Source organism: Narcine bancroftii, chromosome 10, assembly GCF_036971445.1.
Source record: "Narcine bancroftii isolate sNarBan1 chromosome 10, sNarBan1.hap1, whole genome shotgun sequence".
NCBI lineage: Eukaryota > Metazoa > Chordata > Chondrichthyes > Torpediniformes > Narcinidae > Narcine > Narcine bancroftii.
The window spans coordinates 42638385-42665299 of record NC_091478.1 but is presented as its reverse complement, the minus strand read 5'-3'; the positions used below and the strand labels follow the sequence as shown (position 1 = coordinate 42665299).

The 26915-nt window shown below is 41.0% G+C and overlaps 1 protein-coding gene across 7 annotated transcripts in view; it reads left to right on the top strand.

The window, feature by feature from the left end:
• The first annotated feature begins 1931 nt into the window (after window positions 1–1931).
• Window positions 1932–26915, top strand: part of jmjd1cb (jumonji domain containing 1Cb) — a 251954-nt gene continuing 226970 nt past the window's right edge. For 4 of the 7 annotated variants that reach the window (XM_069900764.1, XM_069900773.1, XM_069900769.1 and 1 more), the window contains exon 1: window positions 1980–2402. In XM_069900764.1, coding sequence (XP_069756865.1) covers window positions 2244–2402 — 159 coding nt within the window. In that variant the 5' untranslated portion in view covers window positions 1980–2243. Of the gene's footprint in view, window positions 2403–26915 lie in introns of all 7 variants that reach the window. The other 3 variants (XM_069900771.1, XM_069900765.1, XM_069900766.1) reach the window with 3 other exon arrangements.

Here is a 26915-nt window from a genome sequence, read left to right as displayed (position 1 = left end):
CTCTAAGTTCAGCAGTGGAATACTAAAGTCCAACAGTTACTTGAGGAAGCCTAGATCAAGTTTCTCATCTGATTTTGGAGTTACACTTGCTTGGCGTGTGGAGAGTATTCCATCAAGCTGGATATGTGGCCAGCAGATGTTCTAAAATACATAAATCACTTGCCACATGATGCCCAGTCTCTGACCAGGTCCCATTATCCCAGTGTTTGATGCATCAGAGTTTCAGGTCATGATGACCCACAAGATATTGAGGATGGTTGAGTAATCTTGATGCTATTGAAAAATCAAAAGATGAGTGATTTGTTTGTTTTATATAATTAATGTACAAACTTGTGATTATTGAAAATCAATAAAAATATTTTAGTTTGTTGGAGGATCACTTTTGCAACATGAAATTTATTTGCTACTCATGCCTAAATATTTTATTACATGAAGGTGGTCTATTTTGTTTTCTGAACATCTGTGAATGGAATGCCAGACCAGTCATATACTTGTGCTTAAAATACAGAAGTTTATTGGTGAGAAGAAAGTTGAGAGCTTCTTCACATTGCTGTGAAACTCTCTGCAATCCTTCAGGTAAAATTTCAATTGAACAAGTGGAAAAGGCAAAAAATAGAAGGTCCAACATTTGGCTGAGTTCAGAAAATAAGCTTGCTTGAAAGTGCCATTGTATGAAAGGTTTTGTAATAAGGCTGGAATCTGGAAATCTTCATAAATCTTTGTAACGACCAAATAAATAAGATGTTCTGTGAGAGGAGTATCAACTAAATCTCTCATTGGGAGGGGTGGTGGTAGAAACCAAAGTTGCGGCATGTTTTTCTCCTCTCCTGGTACGGGTTATTTTGCGTAGTTCCCATCAAGCCTGCAGTCAGTTCACATAATCACCAAGGACCATGGAGTGCAGAAAACAACAAACTTGGTACAAACGTATACTTAAAAGTTTGCTAAAACCTTAATTCTTCAGTTCATTGTCGATGAACAAAATTAAATGGTAGAAGGGGGGGGGGGGAACGTTCATTTTAAGAGGCGTTTTAAATTAATCAACTGGAACCTTGCCAGGTAGCAGAACATATAAATAGATCGAAATGCAACTTCCAGTGAAAGAGATTAAAGTTGTAACCTCAGTTTGTTTTGGCGACCTGAAAAGTGACACAACCCACCCCCCGACCAGGACCATTTAAGTCAACGTTGGGACCAGTTGGGGGGGGGGGGGGGGAAATGTCACGTCTCCAATGATTTAAAACTGCAACATGTACTCGCCAATAATTCAGTCGACTCGGTAACCCCCGTTTCTTTTCTCACGTTGCCTGGGTCCGGGGTCGGACCCCTCCTTTACAGTTCGCCTCTCTGCTGCGCTGCTTCATTGGCGCTGGAGGTGGATGGGGGGAGAAGGGGGGAGCGAGGAGCCGCGGCTCGGCACTGCACCAGCGTTTGAGATGGGAATGAAAAATCCCTTCGCAATGGAGACCATGCAGCAAGCTCGCATTTCGGGAGATTCCCTTTTCCAGACACACACGCTTGATGGCAATTTAACTCCAGCAGATCTGCTGTCACCAAATGGCATGAAGCTCAGCTCGACGGCGACAGCTGGAGACGTGGCCATTCGAGCTGTCAGGTGCCAACGTTTCATTGCGAAAAGCCTAGACCTTGTTTGTGGGAAGAAAGGCTGCAATACGCGTGTGGCCAAGTCCCCGGCCATCTGGTTCATCTTCTCCATGTGTTCAGAAATGAAATGATTCCCCAGTGATAACTGGGGTGCAGAGCTGTCCGAGTGCAGCGCTGCGGGTGGTCAGGGATGTCCAGCGTCACCGGCTGACACGGGGGGACTATTTGCAGTCTGGGGTTTTTTTGCCGCGTGTGGTAGGGGCAGCGCGTGGTCGCCCGGGCTGGCGGACGGAGACAACAGCGATTTCCTTCCTCCTCCCCCTCCCCACTTTACCAGCGGAGGAATACTCAGCCGGCACGAGCTGGTCGGCGGTTGCGGCGGCGGTCCCAGCTGAACGAGGCGGCCTCTCTAACCGGCCCCCCTATTTTGGCTTCGGGGAACGTATTCCGACTGGTTTGGTTTCTACTCTCCCCCCCCCCCCCCCCCCCACACCGGCGTCCGCCCGCCTCCCTTCTCTTCACTAATCTCAACAAAGGCTATTTCTTCAGGGAGGGAAAAAAAACCATGTCAGTGGGGTGAAGATTTATTTGCTTCGCATCTGGCGAGGTTGAGGGGGGTGGGGAGGGGGGGGGGGGTGATGGCGGCGGGTCCGCGGATGGAGCTGGTCGGCAAGCGGTTCGTGTGCGTGGGTGACAGCGGCTGCGAGCTGGACGTGTCGAGAATCCATGAATGGGAATGGCGATCCGGAGTGATCAGGGCCGTCTCCTACAGGGAGCCGAGCAACAGTGAACTGTCGGTGAGTGGGGGTGTCCGCAGGGCCGGGCTCCGCAGCTGCTCCGGGACCCGGATCGGACCGGGACCCGGACTCCCTCCTTCCTGACAAGCCGTTTGTGCTTTCGTGCCAGTTCCCACCTACTTTGACCCCGTTGATTTGTTTTTTTTTGGGTCGTCCCATCTACACGTGTCCTTTGGAATAAGGTGCTTGTGAGGTTACTTAAACGACTGGAGTGTTCGCTGCTCAAGCTGTTTGGGGGCGGAAGGGGGTGATGGTGGTGTAATACTTTTAAAGTCTTCAATTAGACAGAAAACAGGCTTGAGTTTACTGGTATATTGCACACAAGGTCTGAACTATGGTACAGCCGCCTGCTGCAATGTAGAAGAGAAAACAGGCTTGAGTTTACTGGTATATTGCACACAAGGTCTGAACTATGGTAGAGCCGCCTACTGCAATGTAGAAGAGAAAACAGGCTTGAGTTTACTGGTATATTGCACACAAGGTCTGAACTATGGTACAGCCGCCTGCTGCAATGTTGAAGAGAAAACAGGCTTGAGTTTACTGGTATATTGCACACAAGATCTGAACTATGGTAGAGCCGCCTGCTGCAGTGTAGAAGAGAAAACAGGCTTGAGGTTACTGGTATATTGCACACAAGGTCTGAACTATGGTACAGCCGCCTGCTGCAGTGTAGAAGAGAAAACAGGCTTGAGTTTACTGGTATATTGCACACAAGGTCTGAACTATGGTAGAGCTGCCTGCTGCAGTGTAGAAGAGAAAACAGACTTGAGTTTACTGGTATATTGCACACAAGGTCTGAACTATGGTAGAGCCACCTGCTGCAGTGTAGAAGAGAAAACAGGCTTGAGTTTACTGGTATATTGCACACAAGGTCTGACTATGGTAGAGCCGCCTGCTGCAGTGTAGAAGAGAAAAAACAGGCTTGAGTTTACTGGTATATTGCACAGAAGGTCTGAACTATGGTAGAGCCGCCTACTGCAATGTAGAAGAGAAAACAGGCTTGAGTTTACTGGTATATTGCACACAAGGTCTGAACTATGGTACAGCCGCCTGCTGCAATGTTGAAGAGAAAACAGGCTTGAGTTTACTGGTATATTGCACACAAGATCTGAACTATGGTAGAGCCGCCTGCTGCAGTGTAGAAGAGAAAACAGGCTTGAGGTTACTGGTATATTGCACACAAGGTCTGAACTATGGTACAGCCGCCTGCTGCAGTGTAGAAGAGAAAACAGGCTTGAGTTTACTGGTATATTGCACACAAGGTCTGAACTATGGTAGAGCTGCCTGCTGCAGTGTAGAAGAGAAAACAGACTTGAGTTTACTGGTATATTGCACACAAGGTCTGAACTATGGTAGAGCCACCTGCTGCAGTGTAGAAGAGAAAACAGGCTTGAGTTTACTGGTATATTGCACACAAGGTCTGACTATGGTAGAGCCGCCTGCTGCAGTGTAGAAGAGAAAAAACAGGCTTGAGTTTACTGGTATATTGCACAGAAGGTCTGAACTATGGTAGAGCCGCCTGCTGCAATGCAAAGGAGAACAACAACAATGTATTTAAAAACTGAAATGCAAATGCAAAAACTGGAGCATGTTGTAAGGTTCCCCCTGGTATTTTCCCTCTTTGAGAATGACGGTCATTGCATTTGCCCTGGAGATTCACGTTTCTTGCCATTTTTCAAGGATGCCCGGTACTCTGTTCCTAAAAAAAACCAATTAATATGACAGTGCAAAGATACTTTCAAGACTCGTGTTTGCCTCTACCCATCCCCAAGTTGGTAGTTAACATGTTTCTTTGGACTGATTCTGAAGAATGTTGGAGGAACATAGAAATGATCGATTCAAGATGGTAAAATTGAAACCTAGCCATGCATTATAGCAACAGTATTTGTGGATTAGAATTTTAAAAAAATTAATGATTTCCTCTTGACCAAAAATACGTACTTGGTCACTGAAATAGCATTAGGACATCACCCTTTCCTATCTGATCATCAAGGATTTTTAAAAAAAATCTTGATTAAAATGGCTCTTCATTTGGTCATTAAATTCTACGTAATTAAGAGCAACCTGTAACTTTAATAAATTAAGACCTCCAGAATGGTGTGATTTTTAAATTGAAAGAGAAAACAAAATTAGTGAAGTTTAAAAAGGGAATTTGTGCCTAACTAACCTAATAGAGAAGTAACATAGCAGGGAAAGGTTGATAAAGTAGTAATCTTGGATTTTCAGAAGGCTTTTTGATATTGTGCTCAAGGTTCACGTGAAGTACATGGTCAGGGAGCAGACAACTGAATGGATAGTACATTGTTTTTTGTTAGGAAAAGAGAGACTAAAGGATTCTTTGGATTGTCGGACAATAGAAATAGTGTGCAACAATGAATGTTGCTTTAATATCGGGTCATATACATTTTGAATGACAAAATAAAATTTGCTAGTGATGAAATAGAGTGCACAGCTAGCTGGTGTGGGAAAATTTTAAAATATGGAAGCATAACCAAAGATTTAAAAGTAACTGAAAAGCAGAAACCTGCAGTTGGTGAAGAATATATTTTCCAACAATGGTAGGGAGAGGGTCTTGCACCTGAACAAGACACATTAGTTTGCTGCATGTGCCAGGTAGCTACTGCATATATACACATGGTAGCATGAACATTAATTCCAATGTAACAGTGCTTGGTCTCCAGTTGTTTTTGTTTTTGCCCTGTTGCTTCTGGAACAGTACCTTGCTCTCTGAAGTCTATGTGATAAGTTGGCATGGAACAGCTGTGCCATGTTAAAATAAACCATTCACAGATAACTTGCTCCATAAAGTAAGATCAGGACCTAGAGTTACAGGATTTTGCTGAATAATCCTAACAGCATCAGTCTTGTATGTTATTTTGCAGTCATAATTCAGGTACTCTGATGCTTTGACATTCACCATCTAGAATGAACTGATCCTACTCTCCTTGCAAAATTAGTGAATGCGTTATGATCCTTTGGATCACAATAATATGGATCCAATATGCCTTGGTCATTATTGCATGCAGTTCAAATCTGGATGTTTTAAATGAAACTATGGAGAATTCCTGCTCCAAATGTGGAAAAAAACCATTTAGATGTGTGTCTGAAGATACCCTGAGTCTCTTAGACAACTTCAGTGCTTGGGTGAGAAGAGACAGGTGAGTTGTGATCATAAGGAATGTGTAGAGAAGGCTTACTCCAATAGGGTCCTTTTCCTTTCAAGATGTGCAGTGCACAACCTTATAACAGATAACCTGATTAATGAGAGAAGGTATCAGGACAACACCCTCAATCCAAGCACTGGCCCTTGCTACATTACATCACCATCTGAGCAAAAACATCCACATCATCCATGCCATGACAGGGTCTGGTGATTGTAGTTCTGACTCCATTATCTCCATTAACTTGACCCCAAAGCATTGGTATCAACAAGTTTTGTCAAGGTCAGTATCAAACTGCTTTAACTCCATAAGGCGAGCTCTTCTCAGACAAAGCTTCAAACATCTTTCCAGCTCCAAGCCCACAGGAGCCCCAGGGTGTCCTGTGTATGGGCTGTCCTGGTATGACATCATTAGCATTTGTGAGGAAACTCGAGGGTTTCCCCAACAAGAAAAACCAAGTTTGGGGTAATGAGAATGATCTTGAGATCAAGGTAAAGAAGAGAGGCTGCAGATGCTGGAAAACTGGAGCAATATGCAAAATGGCGTAAGATTTAAAAAAAAACAGCTCCTTTAGCAGACTGTTTGAAGTCTGAACAGTGACGCTCGCATTAAGACCCTGCGGATCAGCGCTGTATCTCTGTTCCATGCTCTCCTGGGTCCACATCTATTGCAGCAGCTCTGACATCTCCATCATTTTTTCAGATTGATGCCAGACTTATTCAAATATTTTTGCATGTTGCTTGAGATTCAGGACTTTAGTAATTGCAGTTGGAAGATATTCTTGTATTAGAAGCACCACCTTTCCTCAAGAGAAACAAATAGAGGTCCAATAGAAAAAAACAAGACTAAAAAAAACAGGTGATGAACAAGAGTTGTACAGGAGGCAACTGGCTGGCATGCTGTTGAAACCAGCTGCAGCACGCCAACATAGATCCCACCACGTCATGAATGAATTAACCTATTGGGTATAGGGAGATGTTCAAAGTGCTCCTTCAGACAGATATTGAAGATATCCACAGTAAATTGTAAAAATGAAAATTGCATCATACCAACTAAAAATGCTAAGAAAGAACTGCAATTTATTTCTTGTGCAGATGATAGCCTTTTGATGTTCTCTTTAGACATATCTGTGCAAGAATCTCAATTGGTGCTTTAGTCCAATGGAGTTGTAAGAGCCTCCAATCAATTGTGACAGGACAAGAGGTTCTGTCTGCCCTCAATAGCTCATTAAAAATCCTTCATCCTTTTTTTCCACTTCAAAAGTATTTTTATATCTGCACAATGCTTTGGGGAAAAAAGTGAAATGGATAAATACAAGTTCACATTATTTGCTTTCTCAGGATGTCAAAGATTCTAATGTGTTTTTAAATTTGTGTAGGATCATGCTCAGTTCATTCTTTGGACATTTTGCAGTGCTTTTACAAGAGGTCAATTATTACAATTTATGTGAAAATTAACCAGTTGTATTTTATTTAAAAAAAAAAATGTAAATAAATGCCCCTGGTTCGTTTTTGAACAATGGCAGGAAATTGGAGCCTGTGGAGAAAACCCACGCAGACATGGGAAGAATGTTCTGTTACAAGCCCAAAGGACCCCAAAACCCAGCAACAATGGGCATTCACCAAGACGAGTAGTTTTTAAAACAAAAGTTGTTTTTAATCAACTTTAAATATGAAAAATAGAATCTAACTTATCTCTATACTTAACTAATCCAAATTAACCCCCTTCTAATTCTAAGTGCACGTGTACGATGTGTGTGTAAATTTAAGAAAATTTTGGTTCACAATTCAATCTCACTTCTCCTTCCAAGTTCTCGGAATGCAGACAATTCTTATATTGTGCACAGAATTTAACATGTATAAAGTTCTTTGCTCTAAAGTTTTTCCCCTCAAGAAGGTTCTTGTAGGGTTTGCAGAGAGAGATTTGTTGTTGCAAGATTTCCACAACTGAGGTACCACCATTAGTCACCTCAATGTCTCGCTGATGGAACTTGCCCCATCAGGGTTCTCCAGATGGTAACCTCTTTCTTTCAGGCTAACACAGAGTTCCTTTCTGTTTTACTTATTCCAAGAGAAACATCAGACAGATAGCACTTCCAGCCATCAAATGCTCTGGAACTTTCTGTTTCCAATCAGCTCTTCCTGGCTTGCACTGTTCAGTTGCTTTCAGTGTCACACACACTAGCTGAGAGAGCTTGTTAAACTTTTTTTTCTCTCTCTCCAACTGAGACTCCCAGGAAGCCCATGTGCATCTCTCCCATGCAAAAACTCTCACCACCTTCAGCAAATCACAGGAGTTCTCTCTTGGTCAAGCTGTTGTCTTCGATAAACAAAACCAAGGTGTGACCTTTCTGTGAGCACACTGTAGGTACTTGCAAACAGCCAGTTTGTCTCTTCGAAAACAATGGCTATTCATTTCATGACATCATTTCAATTAGCACTTACTTGTGAAATGTGCATAAAAGTCTCCATAGATCCTGCAATGTTACTGAATATGAATTCTTCAGTATTTCAAATAAGATCTGTTTTAAAATGTGTATGTATGTAACTTACTCTAATTTTACCAAATTCCTCCCAATATTTATCCATTACAATTCCAACTCCTAACAGACAGTGTGGGATTTGAACCCCAGTCCAGTCCTGATCATGGCGCTATAAAGGTGTGCTAACTGCTAAAAAGAGTAGACCTGGATGTATGGGTATTTTAAATTAAGAACACGTTTTATTGGTGAGAATTACTGAGAATTCTTGTTGGAGAATCAAAAACTGAGGCTACAATTGCAAAGTAGTTAGTCATAAATCCAAAGAGATCTACAGAAAAATTTCTTTATTTGGGAAAACAAGTGCAAGAACGTTAAACTCATTTTCCCCAATCAAACACACTTGGTAATCATTTTTGTTCTTTGAAGCTGAAAATAAAGGTAGATGATTTCCTTTGACAAAAAGGAATACAAAAGTGGTGGGTAGGGAAGATGCAAATGGAAGAGAGTCTTTGAAGTACAGTATAAATATTGATAGTTTAGCCTCTGTAACTGAGAACACATAATTTAATAATGCAGTGCTTAGCCATAGGATTTTTTTATGAGCCAGTACCAGCTCATATGAGGAGAAATGTCTCTATTGAGTAGAAATGTACCAAGATATCCAATCGATATTCAGTATTGATATTTGATGTTTTTAATTGTATACAAAAAGTGGAATGATGCGGGGATTTGATTGTAATCTTGTAAACAAATCAGTGGTGTTGAAAGGCTGCATGGATTCTTTATAATAATCAAGACATAGACATTGTCACATATTTAGCCCTTTTTCAACACAAGCTCATCTGATCTGGCCACTTATTTCATTGTGTGTATTGGCTCCAGTAGTTTTCTACTTTGGAACCAGCTTTAGCAAACACTTCATTCAGACAAAATGTTTTGGAACATTCAAAGAAGTGAAAGACCTCAAATATTGATATTTCATTTTCTGTTTAAGTGGGAAGACACTTTCTTTTCTAAGCCAGTAGGAGGGCATCGTTCCTCACACCTTATTTAGTGCATCAAGAAAGAAAGTTGTGTCTTTATATTTTGTTTTAAGAGAAAAACATTCACTCTGTTTTGTCAGCCAATAAGTTGGACCAGAGGTCATGCCAGGCAGCAGACAGAATCATGTTACACATCTGTGAACCGTAGCAAATAAAATTTGTGGCTGAAACTATAGCCAAGTGTTGAAGCTTTTAAGGGAATAAAGAATATAAGGGAATAGAGGTTGACACTCTAGTTTTGATTAAGAAGCCAAAAGAGATTGCAAATGGCAAATTGTTAGCTAAATGGAGAGAGACAACAATGGGAGTTCAAGAAATTCTAGTCCATGGGTTAAAAAAAACTTGAGGCTGTCCAACAAATAGTTAAGAAAGCAAATGGCATTTTGGCCTTGGTTGTAAAGGGGTTGGGGTTTAAGATCAGAGGTTTTGTTGCAGTTGTACAGGCTAGTTGAGAGGCCACACCTGGAAAAATATACACAATTTGGGTCCCTTCAGCATTGGAGGCAATCCAAATGAAATTTACCATGTTAATTCCTAGGATGAAAGGGTTGTCCTATTAAGTGAGGATAGACAGTTTGAATTTGTATTTTTTTTAGAGTTTTGAAGAATGAAGGGGGATTTTATTTACTTGATTTTATTCAAGTAAATACAATTTTAAAAGGGCTGGATAGGATAGATGTTGAAAGGTTTTCACCATTGGGAGTTATAACAGGGAGACTTACTGTACTTACAAAAATAAAGGAACTGTCAATTAAAACTGCATAAAATATTCCCTGTCGTCATGAATCTTGGGCATTTTTGCCCCTGAGGAGGTAGAGGCTGAGATGTTTCTAAGATGAAGATAGATTAATATTTGAAAATTCAGGGAAATGGAATAAAATTGTTGAGGCCAGCATAGAACTGTGTGTATATAATACAAGTTGCATCAAAATTTAATTCCTAAAACCATAACAGAAGAAATAACATAAAGATAGTGGGCCTTAAGGAAGATGAAGAAGGCAAGAATATGAGGGAGTTTATAAAAGAGTGGATCCCTAAGACCCTAGGATGTCCAGAACTACAGCATGAAATGGAAATAGAAAGGGCACATAGAGTATTGGCCTCTAAACCACAACCACAACAAAAACCAAGATCTATTGTAGTAAAATTCCTAAGATATACTACAAGAGAAAAGGTACTGGAGAAGACAATGGAAAAAGTAAGAGAGGGCAACAAACCACTGGAGTATAAAGGGCAAAAAATCTTCATTTATCCAGATATAAGTTTTGAACTCCTAAAGAAGAGAAAAGAGTTCAATACAGCAAAGGCGATTTTATGGAAGAAAGGGTATAAATTTATACTAAAGCATCCAGCGGTATTGAAAATATTTATTCCAGGACAGCAAAACAGACTATTCTCGGATCCAGAAGAAGCACGAAAATTTGCAGAACAATTACAAAAATAGACTGAGGGAGGAAGACGGGTAATGAGAGTTAAAATGATCACGACTGATATGTATGTGGGTAAAGACAAAAATAGACTGAGGGAAGAAGACGGGTAATGAGAGTAAAAATGATCACGATTGATATGTATGCAGGTAAAGAGGTATAAGAGTGAATAGAGACAATGAGCATACATGAATGTATCTGTACTTAGAGGAAAATATAGATAGTATAGACAAGAATTAATAAGGGAAGGTAATGGAATAGAGAGAATAAGGAGGGAATTAAAAGAGGGACCTTTGTGACATATGAAAAGTGAAATCTTTTCTGGGGGAGGCGGGGTGGGGGGAAATAGCGGTCACTGCACAATCAGTTGACGCTTGCGAGTGGATTCGCAAATCCAAATGGAGAGGGGAGATGTGGTTGTCCGACAAGGGATAAAGGACAACTCAGGAGGTGAAGGGGAGATTGGGGATAAATAAGATAGAAATAGGAGAATAAGGAAAATGTTAGATGTTGTAGGAATGTTGTCTTATGAAGAGTTGAAAATAAGAAAACAGAAATGGAAAAGGAGGAAAGGTAATGATGGAAAAACGGAAAGAGAAGATAAACAAAATATAAAAGGGCTACGCTGAACTATATGTCTTTAAATATTAATGGAATACATAACCAAATTAAAAGGAAGAAACTACCAAATTTAAATGAATAAATGTATTCCATTAGAAAAAAAAATAACATATTGGTTAAGAAATAATATTGAAATATTCGAACAAGTATAGGAGCCTTACATTAAATACAATAGCGAAAACCTACCGGGGACAAACATTACCTAAGTTGATAGAAGGAGAAGGAAAGAAAAGAATGGACTCAGTAGAATTTCTGGTGTAATTTTGTTGAATGACAACATTGTCTGACTGGATTAATGCAACCTAGATTGTATACCTAAAATGGATGAGAGGGGGGGGTGGGGGGGTGGTTTGGGAGGAAAGGGGGGGGGGGGAGAAAAAGTCACTGTATATGTGTGAAAAGAAATAGTGTATATCATGGCTAATGTGATTTATGGTGTGAAAAAAAAAAAAAAAAAAAAAAAATTAATTCCTTAGGAATGATGCAATATGAATGCTTATTAAACTAATTTAATGTTATAACCACATCAAAGTTGAAGTATTCATGGTCTGCCAGTTTGTTGTCAATGAGAATCATGTTTTGTATTTTGGAGCATCTTGGCAGCATGGTTGGCATAGTGGTTAGTGCACTGCCTTTACAGCACCAACGATTGGGACTGGGGTTTGAATCCTGCACTCTCTGTAAGGAGTTTGTAGGTTCTTCCTTTGTCTACATGGGTTTTTCCTGGGGGTTCTAGTTTCCTCCCACCTTTCAAAACTTACCGGGGAGGGGGGGGGGTGTAGGTAAATTGGGTGGCATGGACTCAAGGGTTGAAATGGCCTGTTACAATGCTGTATGTATAAATTTTTAAAAAATTATACTTTTCTATTTAAAAAAAATAGTCACAAACTGGGAGGTGGTGAGACTTCTTCAAAGCTAAATGGAATGTGCTGGAAGAATTTCTTTGGATTTACTTTCTAGTAAATATGAAAAACCTGAAGTGATTTTTAATTTGGTGAAGAAGGAATGACTGAATGCGAAAGTAGTACTTTTGTTCTTTTTGCTCATTCATGTTTCTGGTTTATGAAACCTTTCATTTTCTGTCCTTTAATATATGTCAAGTCTCAGGGTAAATATTATTTGTAGTTTTTTTCCTTCTAAATATACAAGTGAGATGTGGGTGTCATTGGAAAGGACAGCATTTATTGTCCACCTGTAATTGACGTTGACAAGCTTTTGAGCTATTTTCTTGTATAGCTTTAGTGCTTGTGAGAAGGTTTTGAGTTCTTGAACTTTGCTCTTGTAACACTGTAGGAATGATGATATATTTTCAGGCTAGGATATGACCTGGAGAGGAATTTGAAGATTTGGTCCCATGCACCCAATGTCCTCACTCTTCTTGTGATTCACAGTTGTGGGTTTGCAATGCATCATTGAATTGGTTGAAGTGAGCAACTCCAGTATATTTTATTGATGGTTTATAGATTGCAGCCAACGTGCCTGGCTAATTTATGGACTGAATATTTTGGGTTGTCAATGAAGTACGCTGTTTTGTCCAGGATGGTGTTGAGCTGTTGGTGACTTCTGGGCAAGGAATGCACACAGGCTGCAGGCTGCTGGTGACTTGAGGTCAAAGGACTCACTGCTGGAGTCTGGCTCATGAGAACCAGGTATTGGATCTGGGATTCGAGAAGGTGTTGAGGGAAAGAAGGGCTCCCGAAGGTCCCTAGGCCCTGAAGGCTTCCTCATAATGTCAGAGGTTTTGATCTTGGGTCCAATTGTCCACTGTTTGAACTGAACTTGGGTTCTGTGGGCTGCAGAAGTTGCGGGAGCACTGGAGGTGAATCCATGGACACTCAGTGACTCTGAGGGGGACTCTCTTTTGCTTCTCTTTCTCTGACTGTAATGGACTAAAGACAATTTTATGAATATTATATTTCTGTTTCAATACATGACAATAAATACAGTAGTATCCAATCTGAGGTATGTTGTCAGAACAACATTGATACAGGCAAGCATTTTCCATCACACTTATGAATTTTGTCTCGTAGATTTGAAAAACTTAATCTCTTGCCTCAGGAACTCAGATTTGTTCTGTGTTCAGATAATTCTTTTGTTGGTGGTGATTAGGTGTGGGTGGGGTAGGGGAACAATTTAAACTGGTAATAAATTGTTTTCCAAGGATAGTTTGTTATGCTTGCTTGTTGGAGGTGGTTGTCTGGCACCAATCTGTATAAATTTTCTTGCCAGTTTTCAGATCCGAGATGAATTGGATTGAGCTTTTGCTCATTGCAGGTATAATCTGCTTCATTTTCAAAGGTGTTCTCAATTGATTTCAGCATAATCAATCATCAGTGCCAGTGATTTTGAAATGTAAGGAATTCATGGAAAGAGCTGAATGTGGATTAAGGAACTTGTACAGTGATGACTTGGGACTGAGTGAACTGGTCTCAATTAGCATAAACAATCCTTTGCTCCAGCTGTACCTAGAGCTGGAGAAGAGTTATCATCCCCCTCCTCCCCCATCCTGAATTTTACCTAGATTGTCTGGTACTACAGATGTCCTTGATGTCAAGAGCAGTTATTCTCACTTTCTTATGCCTCTTGTTAGATTTTGGTCCAAGTCTGCATGAAGGATGAGCAAAATTGTCCAAGAAAACATGATGATAGATTGGTATTTGTGATGACAATGCAGTTTGAATTTTTTGACTCCATTTTCCTTGGTTACCTCTCTGTCAAGTGATCCAGGTTTTGTTGGTGACTGAGTTGGTATTTGGCCTCAATTACTTTGCTGAAGTGGCCATTTTCATGAAGTAAGTATTCATGGGCTCTTGTTTCATGAATGACCAGAGCTGAGTCTTGCATAATTAAACTTTGACATGTATGGATTGGTGGAAAACTGAAAAAAAAAATCTGATTTTTCTTCTTGCTATGCCAAGAGATCAAGATTATTTGAAGTAATATTACAATGTTGTCTTGACTAGTGCAGGTTGTAAATGTACAATGGATGAACTCACTGACACATTAATAACTTGAATTTATTACTGAATGTGCAAATTTTCTGCAGAATTAGAGATTGTAAAATTGGATGATGTATTTTCCCCCTCTCATGCTCATTTGTGTGATCTCTTTTGGCCTTTCGTGGCCTGAAATGTAGGTTGTATATCTTTGCTTCCTGTGAATGCAGCGAGATCTGCTGAGTTTGTCCAGCATTTCTGTGTTGTTATTACAATCACTGTTGTGGTTGGAAGGTATCGGGTTCAGTGGGTTCCGAGAGATACGAGTCTGGACACGAGTGTTACAATTACAGGTAACTTTAATGAACACATGGGAGAATGTTAAACGATACTTAATTACTATATTACTAAACAATTATATAGACATTCACATCGGACCCTGGTTGGACTCTGATACCCGTGACTGCCAATCTTTTACACTCACAGACAGACAGGGTTTTCAGCAGACACTCCTGACCCCTGTACCTCAGGGTGCAGTTCAGTGTTAAGTTACTAACACTAACAAGATGGGCTTAAAGCATGCTCCCAGTTCCCTGTATTAACGAGGAAGTGATGGGGGGGGGGGTGGGGGGTGGCGGGTGGGGCCTCTCTGCAAGCACTAATCTATTTGCAGTACTATAGCTTATCTTAAACGTAGTGCACACCTTACCCGCGACATGTCCAGTGATGTCAACAGTAGCAACCTGGTGTGGAATGACATCGGGCTTGGACCATGAAGCAGAGAGAGAATGTGTTGTGCATCAATGTTTTATATATAGTTCTGAGCTGGGCGTTTAGCCAATGATGACCCTGAGTAATTTAAAGGAGCCAACAGCAGGGTGCGCTGATGGGTGGCCAGAGTCCAACATTGAATGACGGATGATGTGACTTCTGATTAAACACACAAATGCTGGAGAAACACAGCAGGCCAAATAGTGCCTTTATGTAGCAAAGGTGAAGACACATCACCAATGTTTCTGGCTTGAGCCCTTCATGAAACATTGGTGATATATCTTCACCGTTGCTACATAAAGGCCCTGTTTGACCTGCTGAGTTTCTCCAGCATTTGTGTTTTTTCACTTAACCACGGTGTCAACAGAATCCTGTGTTTTACCTCTGACTTCTGAATAAGTTTCAGATGGACACATGACAACATACAATCCACAATATTGCAGACAGGCGGGGGGGGGGGGGGGGGGTCCATGTATTTCTTCACAATCCACCTATAACAATCGCAGGGTCTGCAATTCTCATATTTCACTCATGTTTTGGTTGATACACCAATGCAGAAGTATCTTGTATTGGAATGATGATAATTTTTATTGGCTAATTTCTTTAAGTTTTTATTATTCCTTGCCCAAGGCCCATTGTATCTTCTGGACTCCTCTTCACCTTTCTGATTTTCCATGTTTATATTTTTGTTCTGTGCTTACTCTTGACATATACTTATTTTACCATTTTCTGTTATCTGTAATCTTTTGATAGCTAGTTCTTTATTGGCACTATTTAACTATTAGTCTCTTGCTCTTCTGCTAGAATTCATGACATCTGCCCCATTGTTTTCATTCACTCACTGTGTCTGCAGACTTTCATGTTTTATTTCTACCAATTGTACTTGCTTCTTGGCCTGTCGACTTGTGCACAATGTCCTTTCAGCTTTATTTAACTTTATTTCCCAACCCAACAATCTAATTGATTCTATTTCCCAATGCTCTTCATAAATCAGGTGAAAGTTTACAGAAATTATAACAGTTGTATCATCACTTACAAGTTGTGTGGGCTTAAAATCTTTTGTATTTATTGTACGAGGCACCAGTTTTGTATGGATTTTGAACAAGGGAAGCAGGAAGCTTTGGATTGAGAGAAAGTAATTAACAAAGGGTAGGCAAAAAATGAGTACAATTTTAAAATTTGAAATTCAAATTGGTTATAAAGCCATACATACCACAGGATATAGGAGATAGTTTGGATAGAAATGACACAAAGTAGCATTGGCATGTTTCAAAGCTAATTGTGGTAAATCATGAAATTTGTTTAAAAGTGTAACCTGTTATTTCAAATGATTTATTTACAACTAGCAGGGCTGGTTGCAGAAACAGTATCACTGTTAACAATCAACTTTTTAACTAAATGCAGTGGAACTTATAAACCCCTTTCACACTTGCGTCCCACTAAATTGGATGTTCAGTGTCCTGGGATAGCTCTGGGGGGTTTGGCTTTTCACTCGACCACTTCTAACTGGGACACTTTCACACTTGCAAGGAGCCTTCCCTGGGGTTAGGACTATTCCACCTTCTACTGGTGACATCATGATGCATTGAGTGATGTTGGATCTGCCCTAAATCCAAGTCAAGGATCTTGTATTTGAACAAAATTAATCATGGCTAATTATAACATAATTAAGCTTTATGTATAACACAGTATGAGCCCTTCAACCCCTGTTCTTGTACTGACCAATACAAACCTTTATAAAGGACAGTGGGAAAGTGTTAGCAATAAATAACAATAGCAGACAATTTTTAAACAGGGTGGGAAAGTTTGTAGCGCAATCGTGTACAATTTCTTCTTTTTTCTTTGGCTTGGCTTCGCGGACGAAGATTTATGGAGGGGGTAAAAAGTCCACGTCAGCTGCAGGCTCGTTTGTGGCTGACCAGTCCGATGCGGGACAGGCAGACACGATTGCAGCGGTTGCAAGGGAAAATTGGTTGGTTGGGTGTTGGGTTTTTCCTCCTTTGCCTTTTGTCAGTGAGGTGGGCTCTGCGGTCTTCTTCAAAGGAGGCTGCTGCCCGCCAAACTGTGAGGCGCCAAGATGCACGGTAGAGAACAAAACAAAGGACTCTACATCACCTTTGTTGACCTCACCAAAGCCTTCGACACCGTGAGCAGGAAAGGGCTTTGGCAAATACTAGAGCGCATCGGATGTCCCCCAAAGTTCCTCAACATGATTATCCAACTGCACGAAAACCAACAAGGTCGGGTCAGATACAGCAATGAGCTCTCTGAACCCTTCTCCATTAACAATGGCGTGAAGCAAGGCTGTGTTCTCGCACCAACCCTCTTTTCAATCTTCTTCAGCATGATGCTGAACCAAGCCATGAAAGACCCCAACAATGAAGAAGCTGTTTACATCCGGTACCGCACGGATGGCAGTCTCTTCAATCTGAGGCGCCTGCAAGCTCACACCAAGACACAAGAGAAACTTGTCCGTGAACTACTCTTTGCAGATGATGCCGCTTTAGTTGCCCATTCAGAGCCAGCTCTTCAGCGCTTGACGTCCTGCTTTGCGGAAACTGCCAAAATGTTTGGCCTGGAAGTCAGCCTGAAGAAAACTGAGGTCCTCCATCAGCCAGCTCCCCACCATGACTACCAGCCCCCCCACATCTCCATCGGGCACACAAAACTCAAAACGGTCAACCAGTTTACCTATCTCGGCTGCACCATTTCATCAGATGCAAGGATCGACAATGAGATAGACAACAGACTCGCCAAGGCAAATAGCGCCTTTGGAAGACTACACAAAAGAGTCTGGAAAAACAACCAACTGAAAAACCTCACAAAGATAAGCGTATACAGAGCCGTTGTCATACCCACACTCCTGTTCGGCTCTGAATCATGGGTCCTCTACCGGCACCACCTACGGCTCCTAGAACGCTTCCACCAGCGTTGTCTCCGCTCCATCCTCAACATCCATTGGAGCGCTCACACCCCTAACGTCGAGGTACTCGAGATGGCAGAGGTCGACAGCATCGAGTCCACGCTGCTGAAGATCCAGCTGCGCTGGATGGGTCACGTCTCCAGAATGGAGGACCATCGCCTTCCCAAGATCGTATTATATGGCGAGCTCTCCACTGGCCACCGTGACAGAGGTGCACCAAAGAAAAGGTACAAGGACTGCCTAAAGAAATCTCTTGGTGCCTGCCACATTGACCACCGCCAGTGGGCTGATAACGCCTCAAACCGTGCATCTTGTACAATTTATACAGCTTGGAAAAGCTGGTAGTACGATCACGATACCATGGTGGGGGGGGGGGGGGGGGGGAGCAATGGCGAACTTGCCTTCCCAAAATGTTGTGCGGCAGAGAAAGGGCTGCACGCACGGAGCATTCCTGTAGGGCAGTTTCTCTGCCGCACAGCATTCTGGGAAGTCGGGTCTGTCATTGCTTTTTCCCATGGTCTTTATAAATTGAGCTCTATGGTGCTACCAATTTTCCTACGCTATTTAAAAATTGTCCACTATTGCTATTTATTGCCTTTCTCCTCCACCCCCACCCCTGCTCCCCCGCTGCGACTTTCCCACGGCAAAGTTTATACCTTCATTTTAATCTTCCTTCATGAAAAAAACATGGGTAATTTCAATCCCACAATGCAGATGCCCATTTCACTCTTGCCTGACGGCGTCTGCAGATGCCTGGGATTGTTCTAGGGGTTGAGGCTGTCAATCTCCAGCTTGAGATGACATAATTTGACACCTGTGTTGAAAAGATTTTCCTTTCACACTGGACACCTTAAAGGCTAATTGGCAGTTAATTCCTGGGATCACTTGCAAGTGTGAAAGGGGCTATAGATTTGCACTGCACAAATGCAAACCTGAAGATTAGGGCATTTAAAAAACATCATTAGGCAAAAGAAACTCATTTAAATTTGAATATGTTCATCACACACGAAGACTGATTTGAAGTTTTCTTAATACTAACCAGATTTCTAACAGCTTTTTAAAAAAAAAAGTATTTACAAAGTTTTGAAATATTTCTTTTGTTCCTCAGAGCAGGTAATCAAAGTCATGTGGGCATTGCTCCTTCCAGTCTTCCCCTCCATTCACCGACTCAATAAAAGGTGTGCTGCATCTCCTACCCTTCCTCTACCTCATCCTGACAAAACAGTTGAATGACCATTCCATCAAGACAAAACAGTTGAATATTTAATTGAAAATACTTCAAGGTCAATCTCTGATATCTTTCCTGAGCCACATTGCAGTTTACAAATTCAACATATTTAAAATTGCTTAAATGTTGTCTTGGTTGATATATAAAGGAGTAAATAGTGTTAGTAATTATGAAAAAAAATGCATTTACTGTTCAAGTCACACCTGTGTACAAATTGCTATTCCATCTTTCCAATCTGGAGAATTGAATCATGGGAAAATACCTCCTGGAAAATATTCCCAGTGCACATTCACAAATTGTTCTCATTTCAGGTGAATTAGAAATCTTTGCTTTGTGGACAATACATGAGGGAAAAATTGCACCTTCTCTGTCCATTAGTGGACTGAATATGTCTCAGCTGATCTCACAACTTGTCTTTGTATTCACTGGTGATTATCTCCTTCAGAAAATCCTTCAAAACACTTTTTGATTATTTTCCCAAAGGAATTAAATTTGTGCAGTGTAAATCTAAAAGTTCACTGCATTTGATTAAAAAGTTGATTGATAACAGTGATACTGTTTCTTATAAAAATTGTGCAGAAAAACAAGATTAGGTTAGACTGATGCTAGAAATTTACCAGATTTCCAGACTTCATGTCTGCATCCACTGATTGAAGTCTGATTAAGTGAAAACAGCTGGACTGTGTTGAATATGTTCAATGCTGAGTGGTGTTTAATTGGACATTTTAGCAGGTAAAATACATTCTTGAGGAGAGAGAAATTTGAATCCTCAGGGCAAGAAAAGCTTTTGAAATCTGTGACTTCTATTATTCAGTCTTTTTAAATGGATGTGGTGATATAGACATGGAATCCTTTTATTGTATTTCCTGTTATTGGGACATCTCACTTTGCTTCATAATCTCTGAAATGTAGTAATTTTTAAAATAGATTTACTCACTTAAGGTCTACAAACAACTAAATGGTTATGATATGAAATGAGGACATAGAGCCTGTTAAATAGTTATATGTGAAAGCAATCTTATCACCCTTACCTTGATGTTTGACAAATCCTGCCCTTTCAGATATTTATCCAACTCCCAAGTCTGTGCTTTAATTTGTATCCACCATAATCTGTCAATTTGTCTTATGCATGCTAATCACTAACCATATAAAGCTTTAGAATAAATTGTCTCAACTGAAGTGACTTCAGGCAATTGCATTCTTTCCAGGTTTCTTAGATCTTCAATAGCATTCATGATTTAAATTTTTTATATATATCAGAAGCTCCTTTGTTCTAAGGACAACAATCCATTTACTCACTTTACACCTCTGACTGTGAGGCAGGGTATGACAATACAACTATAAGTTTGTTGATGATACTGGCTTGTGTAAAGGAAGGGGAAGAGTCAGCAGACAGGATGGAGATTGAAAACTTGACTGAATGGTGCACCAACAATGACCTTGCACTCAATACCACCAAAACTAAGAAGCTGATTGTTGACTACAGAAAAAGAAAGCCTACTGTGACAGATTGTTATATGTTATATATGTTTTAAAGGAGATAAATTGGGCCAGGTTTTTTAGCTAGGTCACACACAGATACAAATACTTAAAAAAACAAATCTCATTTAAAATGTCAGAGCTCTGGGTGCCTTTGAAGAAACTTTGAAGAATGCCTATAAGGACTTTACAAGTAGGTGTTAATTGGACATGCTGTGGAGTAATGGATTATGGTTTTGGAAAGCAACAGATGAACGAACTCAGAAAATTGGGTCCGGTGTCGCAGTTTGGTGTTCTAAGAGAGTCGTGTGGTTTTCTCTGTGTGAGAGAGAATTCAATTCCACAGTTCAACAGCAGCAGCTGGGACTGGAATGTGACAAGCTTGTGGAAAAACCTCATTTTGAAGATGGGTTGTGAGTTCTTAGTTTAGCCTGGTCAAAGCGCTTGTGGTCTATACAAGAGGAGATGGCTGGCTGTATAATGTTTCACTTGAAAAAAAGAGAAACAGAAAAGGAACTCTGGTGTCCTGAAAGAAAGAGGTTATCTGGAAAACCCTGATGGGGTAAGTTTCTTCAGCAAGACACTGGCGTGGCTGATCAGAAGGAATCAGTTTGTGTCCAATCTCTCTCTGAAAGCCAACGAGAACCTTCCTGAATGGTAATCATTTACCTTTCAAGCACCAAAGCCTGGTGAAATTCATAAATGTTAAATTTTGTGCACAGTATAAGATTTGCTTGATACCAGTGAACTTGGAGGTGAGATTGGACTATGAATCAAATAACCTTTTTGAAGTTATATCACAATACATACATGTGTGCTTATAATTAGAAGGGGATTAAGTTAATAGTAATAAGTTAAAATTTGATCCTGTTTTCATGTTTAAAGCTAATTAAAAGCAACTTTTGTTTAAGTAACATTTGTCTTGGTGAATTTCTATTGCTGGGGTCCTCTGGGCTCATAACACTACCTAAATTTTGTTTCTTTTCCCATTTATATCAATTTTTAATTCCCAAATCCTTTTTTTTAACTCATTGGATTCACTTGTATATCTTCTTATCTTTGGCTTGGCTTCGCGGACGAAGATTTATGGAGGGGGTAAAAAGTCCACGTCAGCTGCAGGCTCGTTTGTGGCTGACAAGTCCGATGCGGGACAGGCAGACACGATTGCAGCGGTTGCAAGGGAAAATTGGTTGGTTGGGGTTGGGTGTTGGGTTTTTCCTCCTTTGCCTTTTGTCAGTGAGGTGGGCTCTGCGGTCTTCTTCAAAGGAGGTTGCTGCCCGCCAAACTGTGAGGCGCCAAGATGCACGGTTTGAGGCGTTATCAGCCCACTGGCGGTGGTCAATGTGGCAGGCACCAAGAGATTTCTTTAGGCAGTCCTTGTACCTTTTCTTTGGTGCACCTCTGTCACGGTGGCCAGTGGAGAGCTCGCCATATAATACGATCTTGGGAAGGCGATGGTCCTCCATTCTGGAGACGTGACCCATCCAGCGCAGCTGGATCTTCAGCAGCGTGGACTCGATGCTGTCGACCTCTGCCATCTCGAGTACTTCGACGTTAGGGGTGTAAGCGCTCCAATGGATGTTGAGGATGGAGCGGAGACAACGCTGGTGGAAGCGTTCTAGGAGCCGTAGGTGGTGCCGGTAGAGGATCCATGATTTGGAGCCGAACAGGAGTGTGGGTATGACAACGGCTCTGTATACGCTTATCTTTGTGAGGTTTTTCAGTTGGTTGTTTTTCCAGACTCTTTTGTGTAGTCTTCCAAAGGCGCTATTTGCCTTGGCGAGTCTGTTGTCTATCTCATTGTCGATCCTTGCATCTGATGAAATGGTGCAGCCGAGATAGGTAAACTGGTTGACCGTTTTGAGTTTTGTGTGCCCGATGGAGATGTGGGGGGGCTGGTAGTCATGGTGGGGAGCTGGCTGATGGAGGACCTCAGTTTTCTTCAGGCTGACTTCCAGGCCAAACATTTTGGCAGTTTCCGCAAAGCAGGACGTCAAGCGCTGAAGAGCTGGCTCTGAATGGGCAACTAAAGCAGCATCATCTGCAAAGAGTAGTTCACGGACAAGTTTCTCTTGTGTCTTGGTGTGAGCTTGCAGGCGCCTCAGATTGAAGAGACTGCCATCCGTGCGGTACCGGATGTAAACAGCGTCTTCATTGTTGGGGTCTTTCATGGCTTGGTTCAGCATCATGCTGAAGAAGATTGAAAAGAGGGTTGGTGCGAGAACACAGCCTTGCTTCACGCCATTGTTAATGGAGAAGGGTTCAGAGAGCTCATTGCTGTATCTGACCCGACCTTGTTGGTTTTCGTGCAGTTGGATAATCATGTTGAGGAACTTTGGGGGACATCCGATGCGCTCTAGTATTTGCCAAAGCCCTTTCCTGCTCACGGTGTCGAAGGCTTTGGTGAGGTCAACAAAGGTGATGTAGAGTCCTTTGTTTTGTTCTCTGCATTTTTCTTGGAGCTGTCTGAGGGCAAAGACCATGTCAGTGGTTCCTCTGTTTGCGCGAAAGCCGCACTGTGATTCTGGGAGAATATTCTCGGCGACACTAGGTATTATTCTATTTAGTAGAATCCTAGCGAAGATTTTGCCTGCAATGGAGAGCAACGTGATTCCCCTGTAGTTTGAGCAGTCTGATTTCTCGCCTTTGTTTTTGTACAGGGTGATGATGGTGGCATCACGAAGATCCTGAGGCAATTTTCCTTGGTCCCAACAAAGCTTGAAAAACTCATGCAGCTTGGCATGCAGAGTTTTGCCGCCAGCCTTCCAGACTTCTGGGGGGGATTCCATCCATGCCTGCTGCTTTGCCACTTTTCAGTTGTTCGATTGCCTTATATGTCTCATCCAGGGTGGGAACCTCATCCAGCTCTAGCCTTAGGGGCTGTTGAAGGAGCTGGAGCAGGGTGGAATCTTGGACTGAGCGGTTGGCACTGAAAAGAGATTGGAAGTGTTCTGACATTTATCTTCTTATATATGGCAAAGAAAACACCTCTGCTTAAATCTCATCCTCATAAAGCTAAAAGGAATGGTGGATTGGCATTTCCTAATTTTAGATTTTAGTATTGGGCAGTCAATATACATAATTTGCATCTTTTGTTACACTTTGATAATCTACTTGATTGTTCTTTATGGCTAGAAATGGAACTGAATTTTACTAAAAGTACTCTATGTTGGCAATTTTAGAGTATTTTTCTTTAACCTTGTTCTTTATATAAATAAACTGATAATCTGATAATTAGACAGTTTGAGAATATGGGCACAATTTAGAAGTTTTTTTTGGATTTCAGAGTTTTTCTCTTGCCAGCCCTATTATATCTAATCATCTTTTTCAACCTTTTGCAAAATACTGTCTTTAATGACTAGCATAGATTGGGTATTAAATGTTTTAAAAACCTTTTTATTCAAAACAATTTTGCTTCCTTTTGAAAAATTGGTGGTAAAATATAACTTTTTAGATATTAACATTAGACATTTTGTTCAATCTCATATCCTTGACTTTCCGCAAATTCCCGAGGCAAACATTCTTGATATACATTTTGATTTACAACTTTCTCATAAAGGTTTAGTATCTCTTATTTTTAATAATTTGGTTGATAGCCTCGTTAATTAAAATCAAGGATGATTGGGAACAGGATTTAAATTTTTTATTCTCCGATGAGGTGTGGGATTCTATTTGTAATCTGATTATTAATACTACCTCCTTGTTGCAATTTAAAGTGGTCCATAGAGTACATATGTTTAAAGTTAAATTGTTATGTTTTTATTCAGATATAAATCCTCTGACAAATGTAAAATTGGTGATTCTTCTTTTGGTTTGCATATTCTGGACTTACCCTAGTTTAGAAAAATTTTGGAAAGATATCTTTCGAACATTATTGATGATTCCTAGGTTCAATTTAGAATCTTGCTCTTTAATTGCTCTAGTTGGATCATTTTAAGATGAAGATGTTATACTGACTTAACTTAAAACAGAATTTTATCTTTTACTTCATTGGTAGTCAGATGTGCAAATTTGATCAAATAGAAAGACAATACTCTACCTATATCTACACAATAAGTGATATGTCTTGTTTAAGTTTTTTTAAAAAATTAGATAAGCCATTAAAGACTTAAATATTAACTTTCAAAAGATGTGGAGCCCATTTATGGACTATTACCATAACTTAAAGAATTAATGTTGTTCTGAAGCTCTGGTGCTGTGCTGTCCATCTCCAGGTTGTTGTCACTTGATTCCTACTTGTCAGCTTTTAACCTTGCTTCATGGTAGGGGTTTTGAATTATAAGGTTATTTTTTCTTATCTTTTGAATTGTACATTACTTTATGCAACATTGAACAGTACAGTTACATATTGTAAACAGCAATAAAAATATTTTAAAAGGAAAGGAAAGCCAAAGATCTACAATCCAGTGATCATTCAGGGATCAGAGGTGGAGAGGGTGATAAGTTTTTCGGAGTCACTATCTCAGAGGATCTTTTCTGGACTTAACCCACCACTGGCATCATGAAGAAAGCATGTCAGTGCCTCTATTTCTTCAAGAGTTTGCAGAGGCTTGGTATGACATCAGAAACTCTGGCAAATTTTTAGAGGTGTGGTGGAATGTGTGCTGACTGGCTGCATCATGGTCTAGAATTAGAATACCAATACCCCTGAGTGTAAAGCACTCCAAAAGGTAGTGGACATAGCCCAGGACATCACAGACAACACCTTCCCCTCTATTGAGTACATCTACAGCAAATACTGCTGTCAGAGAGAGGAGCAGCAATCATCCCTCACCATCCAGTACACAGTCGTTTCTCACTGCTACCATCAGGAAAGAGATATAGGTGCCACAAGATTCGTGCTGTCAGGTTCAGGAACAGCTGCTACCCCTCCACCTCAATGACAAACTCAATCAGAGACTCATTTAAAGTCTTGTGCACATTATTGATTTTCTTTTTGTTCTCTCTGTATTGGTCAGTTTGTTTACATTCATTATCTGTTTTCATTTCTTTTATTTGGTTAAATGTTTTATGCTGTGTGCAATTTATTTTTTGCAATACCAATTAGTGGTAATTCTGCTGCACCTGCAGGAAAAAGGAATCTTGTGGTTGTATGTGATATTATGTTTGTTCTCTGACAATAAATCTGAAGTAAAACACCAAAGTCTGCAGACAGCAATGTTGAAGTAAAAACACAATGCTGAAGAAACTTAGCTAGTCAAACAAAGGTAAAGATACATAACCGACGTTTTGGGCTTGAGCCCTTCATCAAGGTATGAAAAAATGTTGGCAGATACCTGAATAAAATGGAAGGGGGAGCAGCATGGTTCCAAAGGCAGGAGCTCATAGGTGGAGAAGGGAGAGGGGGCACACCAGCAAGTGGGGAGAAGGGATGGCTCTGTGAATGGAGAGAAGGAGGTGGAGAGCTAGAGGGAAGAGAGGGAGAATGGAGAGTAGGTTAGCAGAAATTGGAGGTCTGTTAATGCCATCCAGTTGGAGAGTAGGCTAGCAGAAACTGGAGAAGTCTATCTTAATGCCATCTGGTTAGAGAATGCCCAAATGGAAAATCAAGTTTTGTTCTTCCAATTTATAGGTGGTCTTGGTAGATACCACATGAGGCCATGGACAGACATGTGATAATGGGAGTGGGGCGCCGAATTGGTTGTTGGCCACTGGGAGATCCCTGTCATTGAAGTGGACAGAGTGAAGGTGCTCAGCAAAGTGATCTCCCACTCTGCACCCAGTCTCTCAGATGTATAGAAGGGAGCACCAGGTGCAGTAGATGACTCCTGTGGATACACAAGTATCTTCACTGAAAGTACTGTTTGGGACCCTGAAATGTGGTGAAGGAGGAGGTGTGGGAGCAAGTGTGGCACTTCCTGCAGCCATGGGGGAAGTTGCTGGTGGGGAGGGATAAATGAATGAAGGAATCATGGAGGGAGCGGTCCCTACAGAAGGTGAGAGGGGAAGATGTGTCTCATGATGGGATCCTGTTGGAGGTGGTAGAAATTACAGAGGATAATGTGTTAGATGTGGAGGCTAGTGAGGTGGTAGGTAAGGACAGGATAATTCTGTGTTTGTTGTGCCTGGGGGCAGATGGGGCCAAAACAGATGAGTGGGAAATAGAAGAGATGCGGGTCAGGGCTGAGTTAATGGTGGTGGAGGGGAAGTCACATTTATGGTAGGTGGAAAGTTCAAATGATCTGGACTAGAAGACCTCTTCTTGGGAACAAATACGGTGGAGACAAATAAATTGTGAGAAAGCAATAGAATCCTTGCAGGGGACGAGGTGTGAAAATGTGCAGTTGAGGTACAGTACAACTCTAATAATCCAAAATGGTCGGGACTGGGCCCATTTTCAATTAATGTTTTTTTTGGAGAACCAGTCATTTTTTTAAAAAAAAAGCACAGTAGCCACAGCAAATCATTTGTAACAGTGTTTAAACAACAACAAGATAAGACT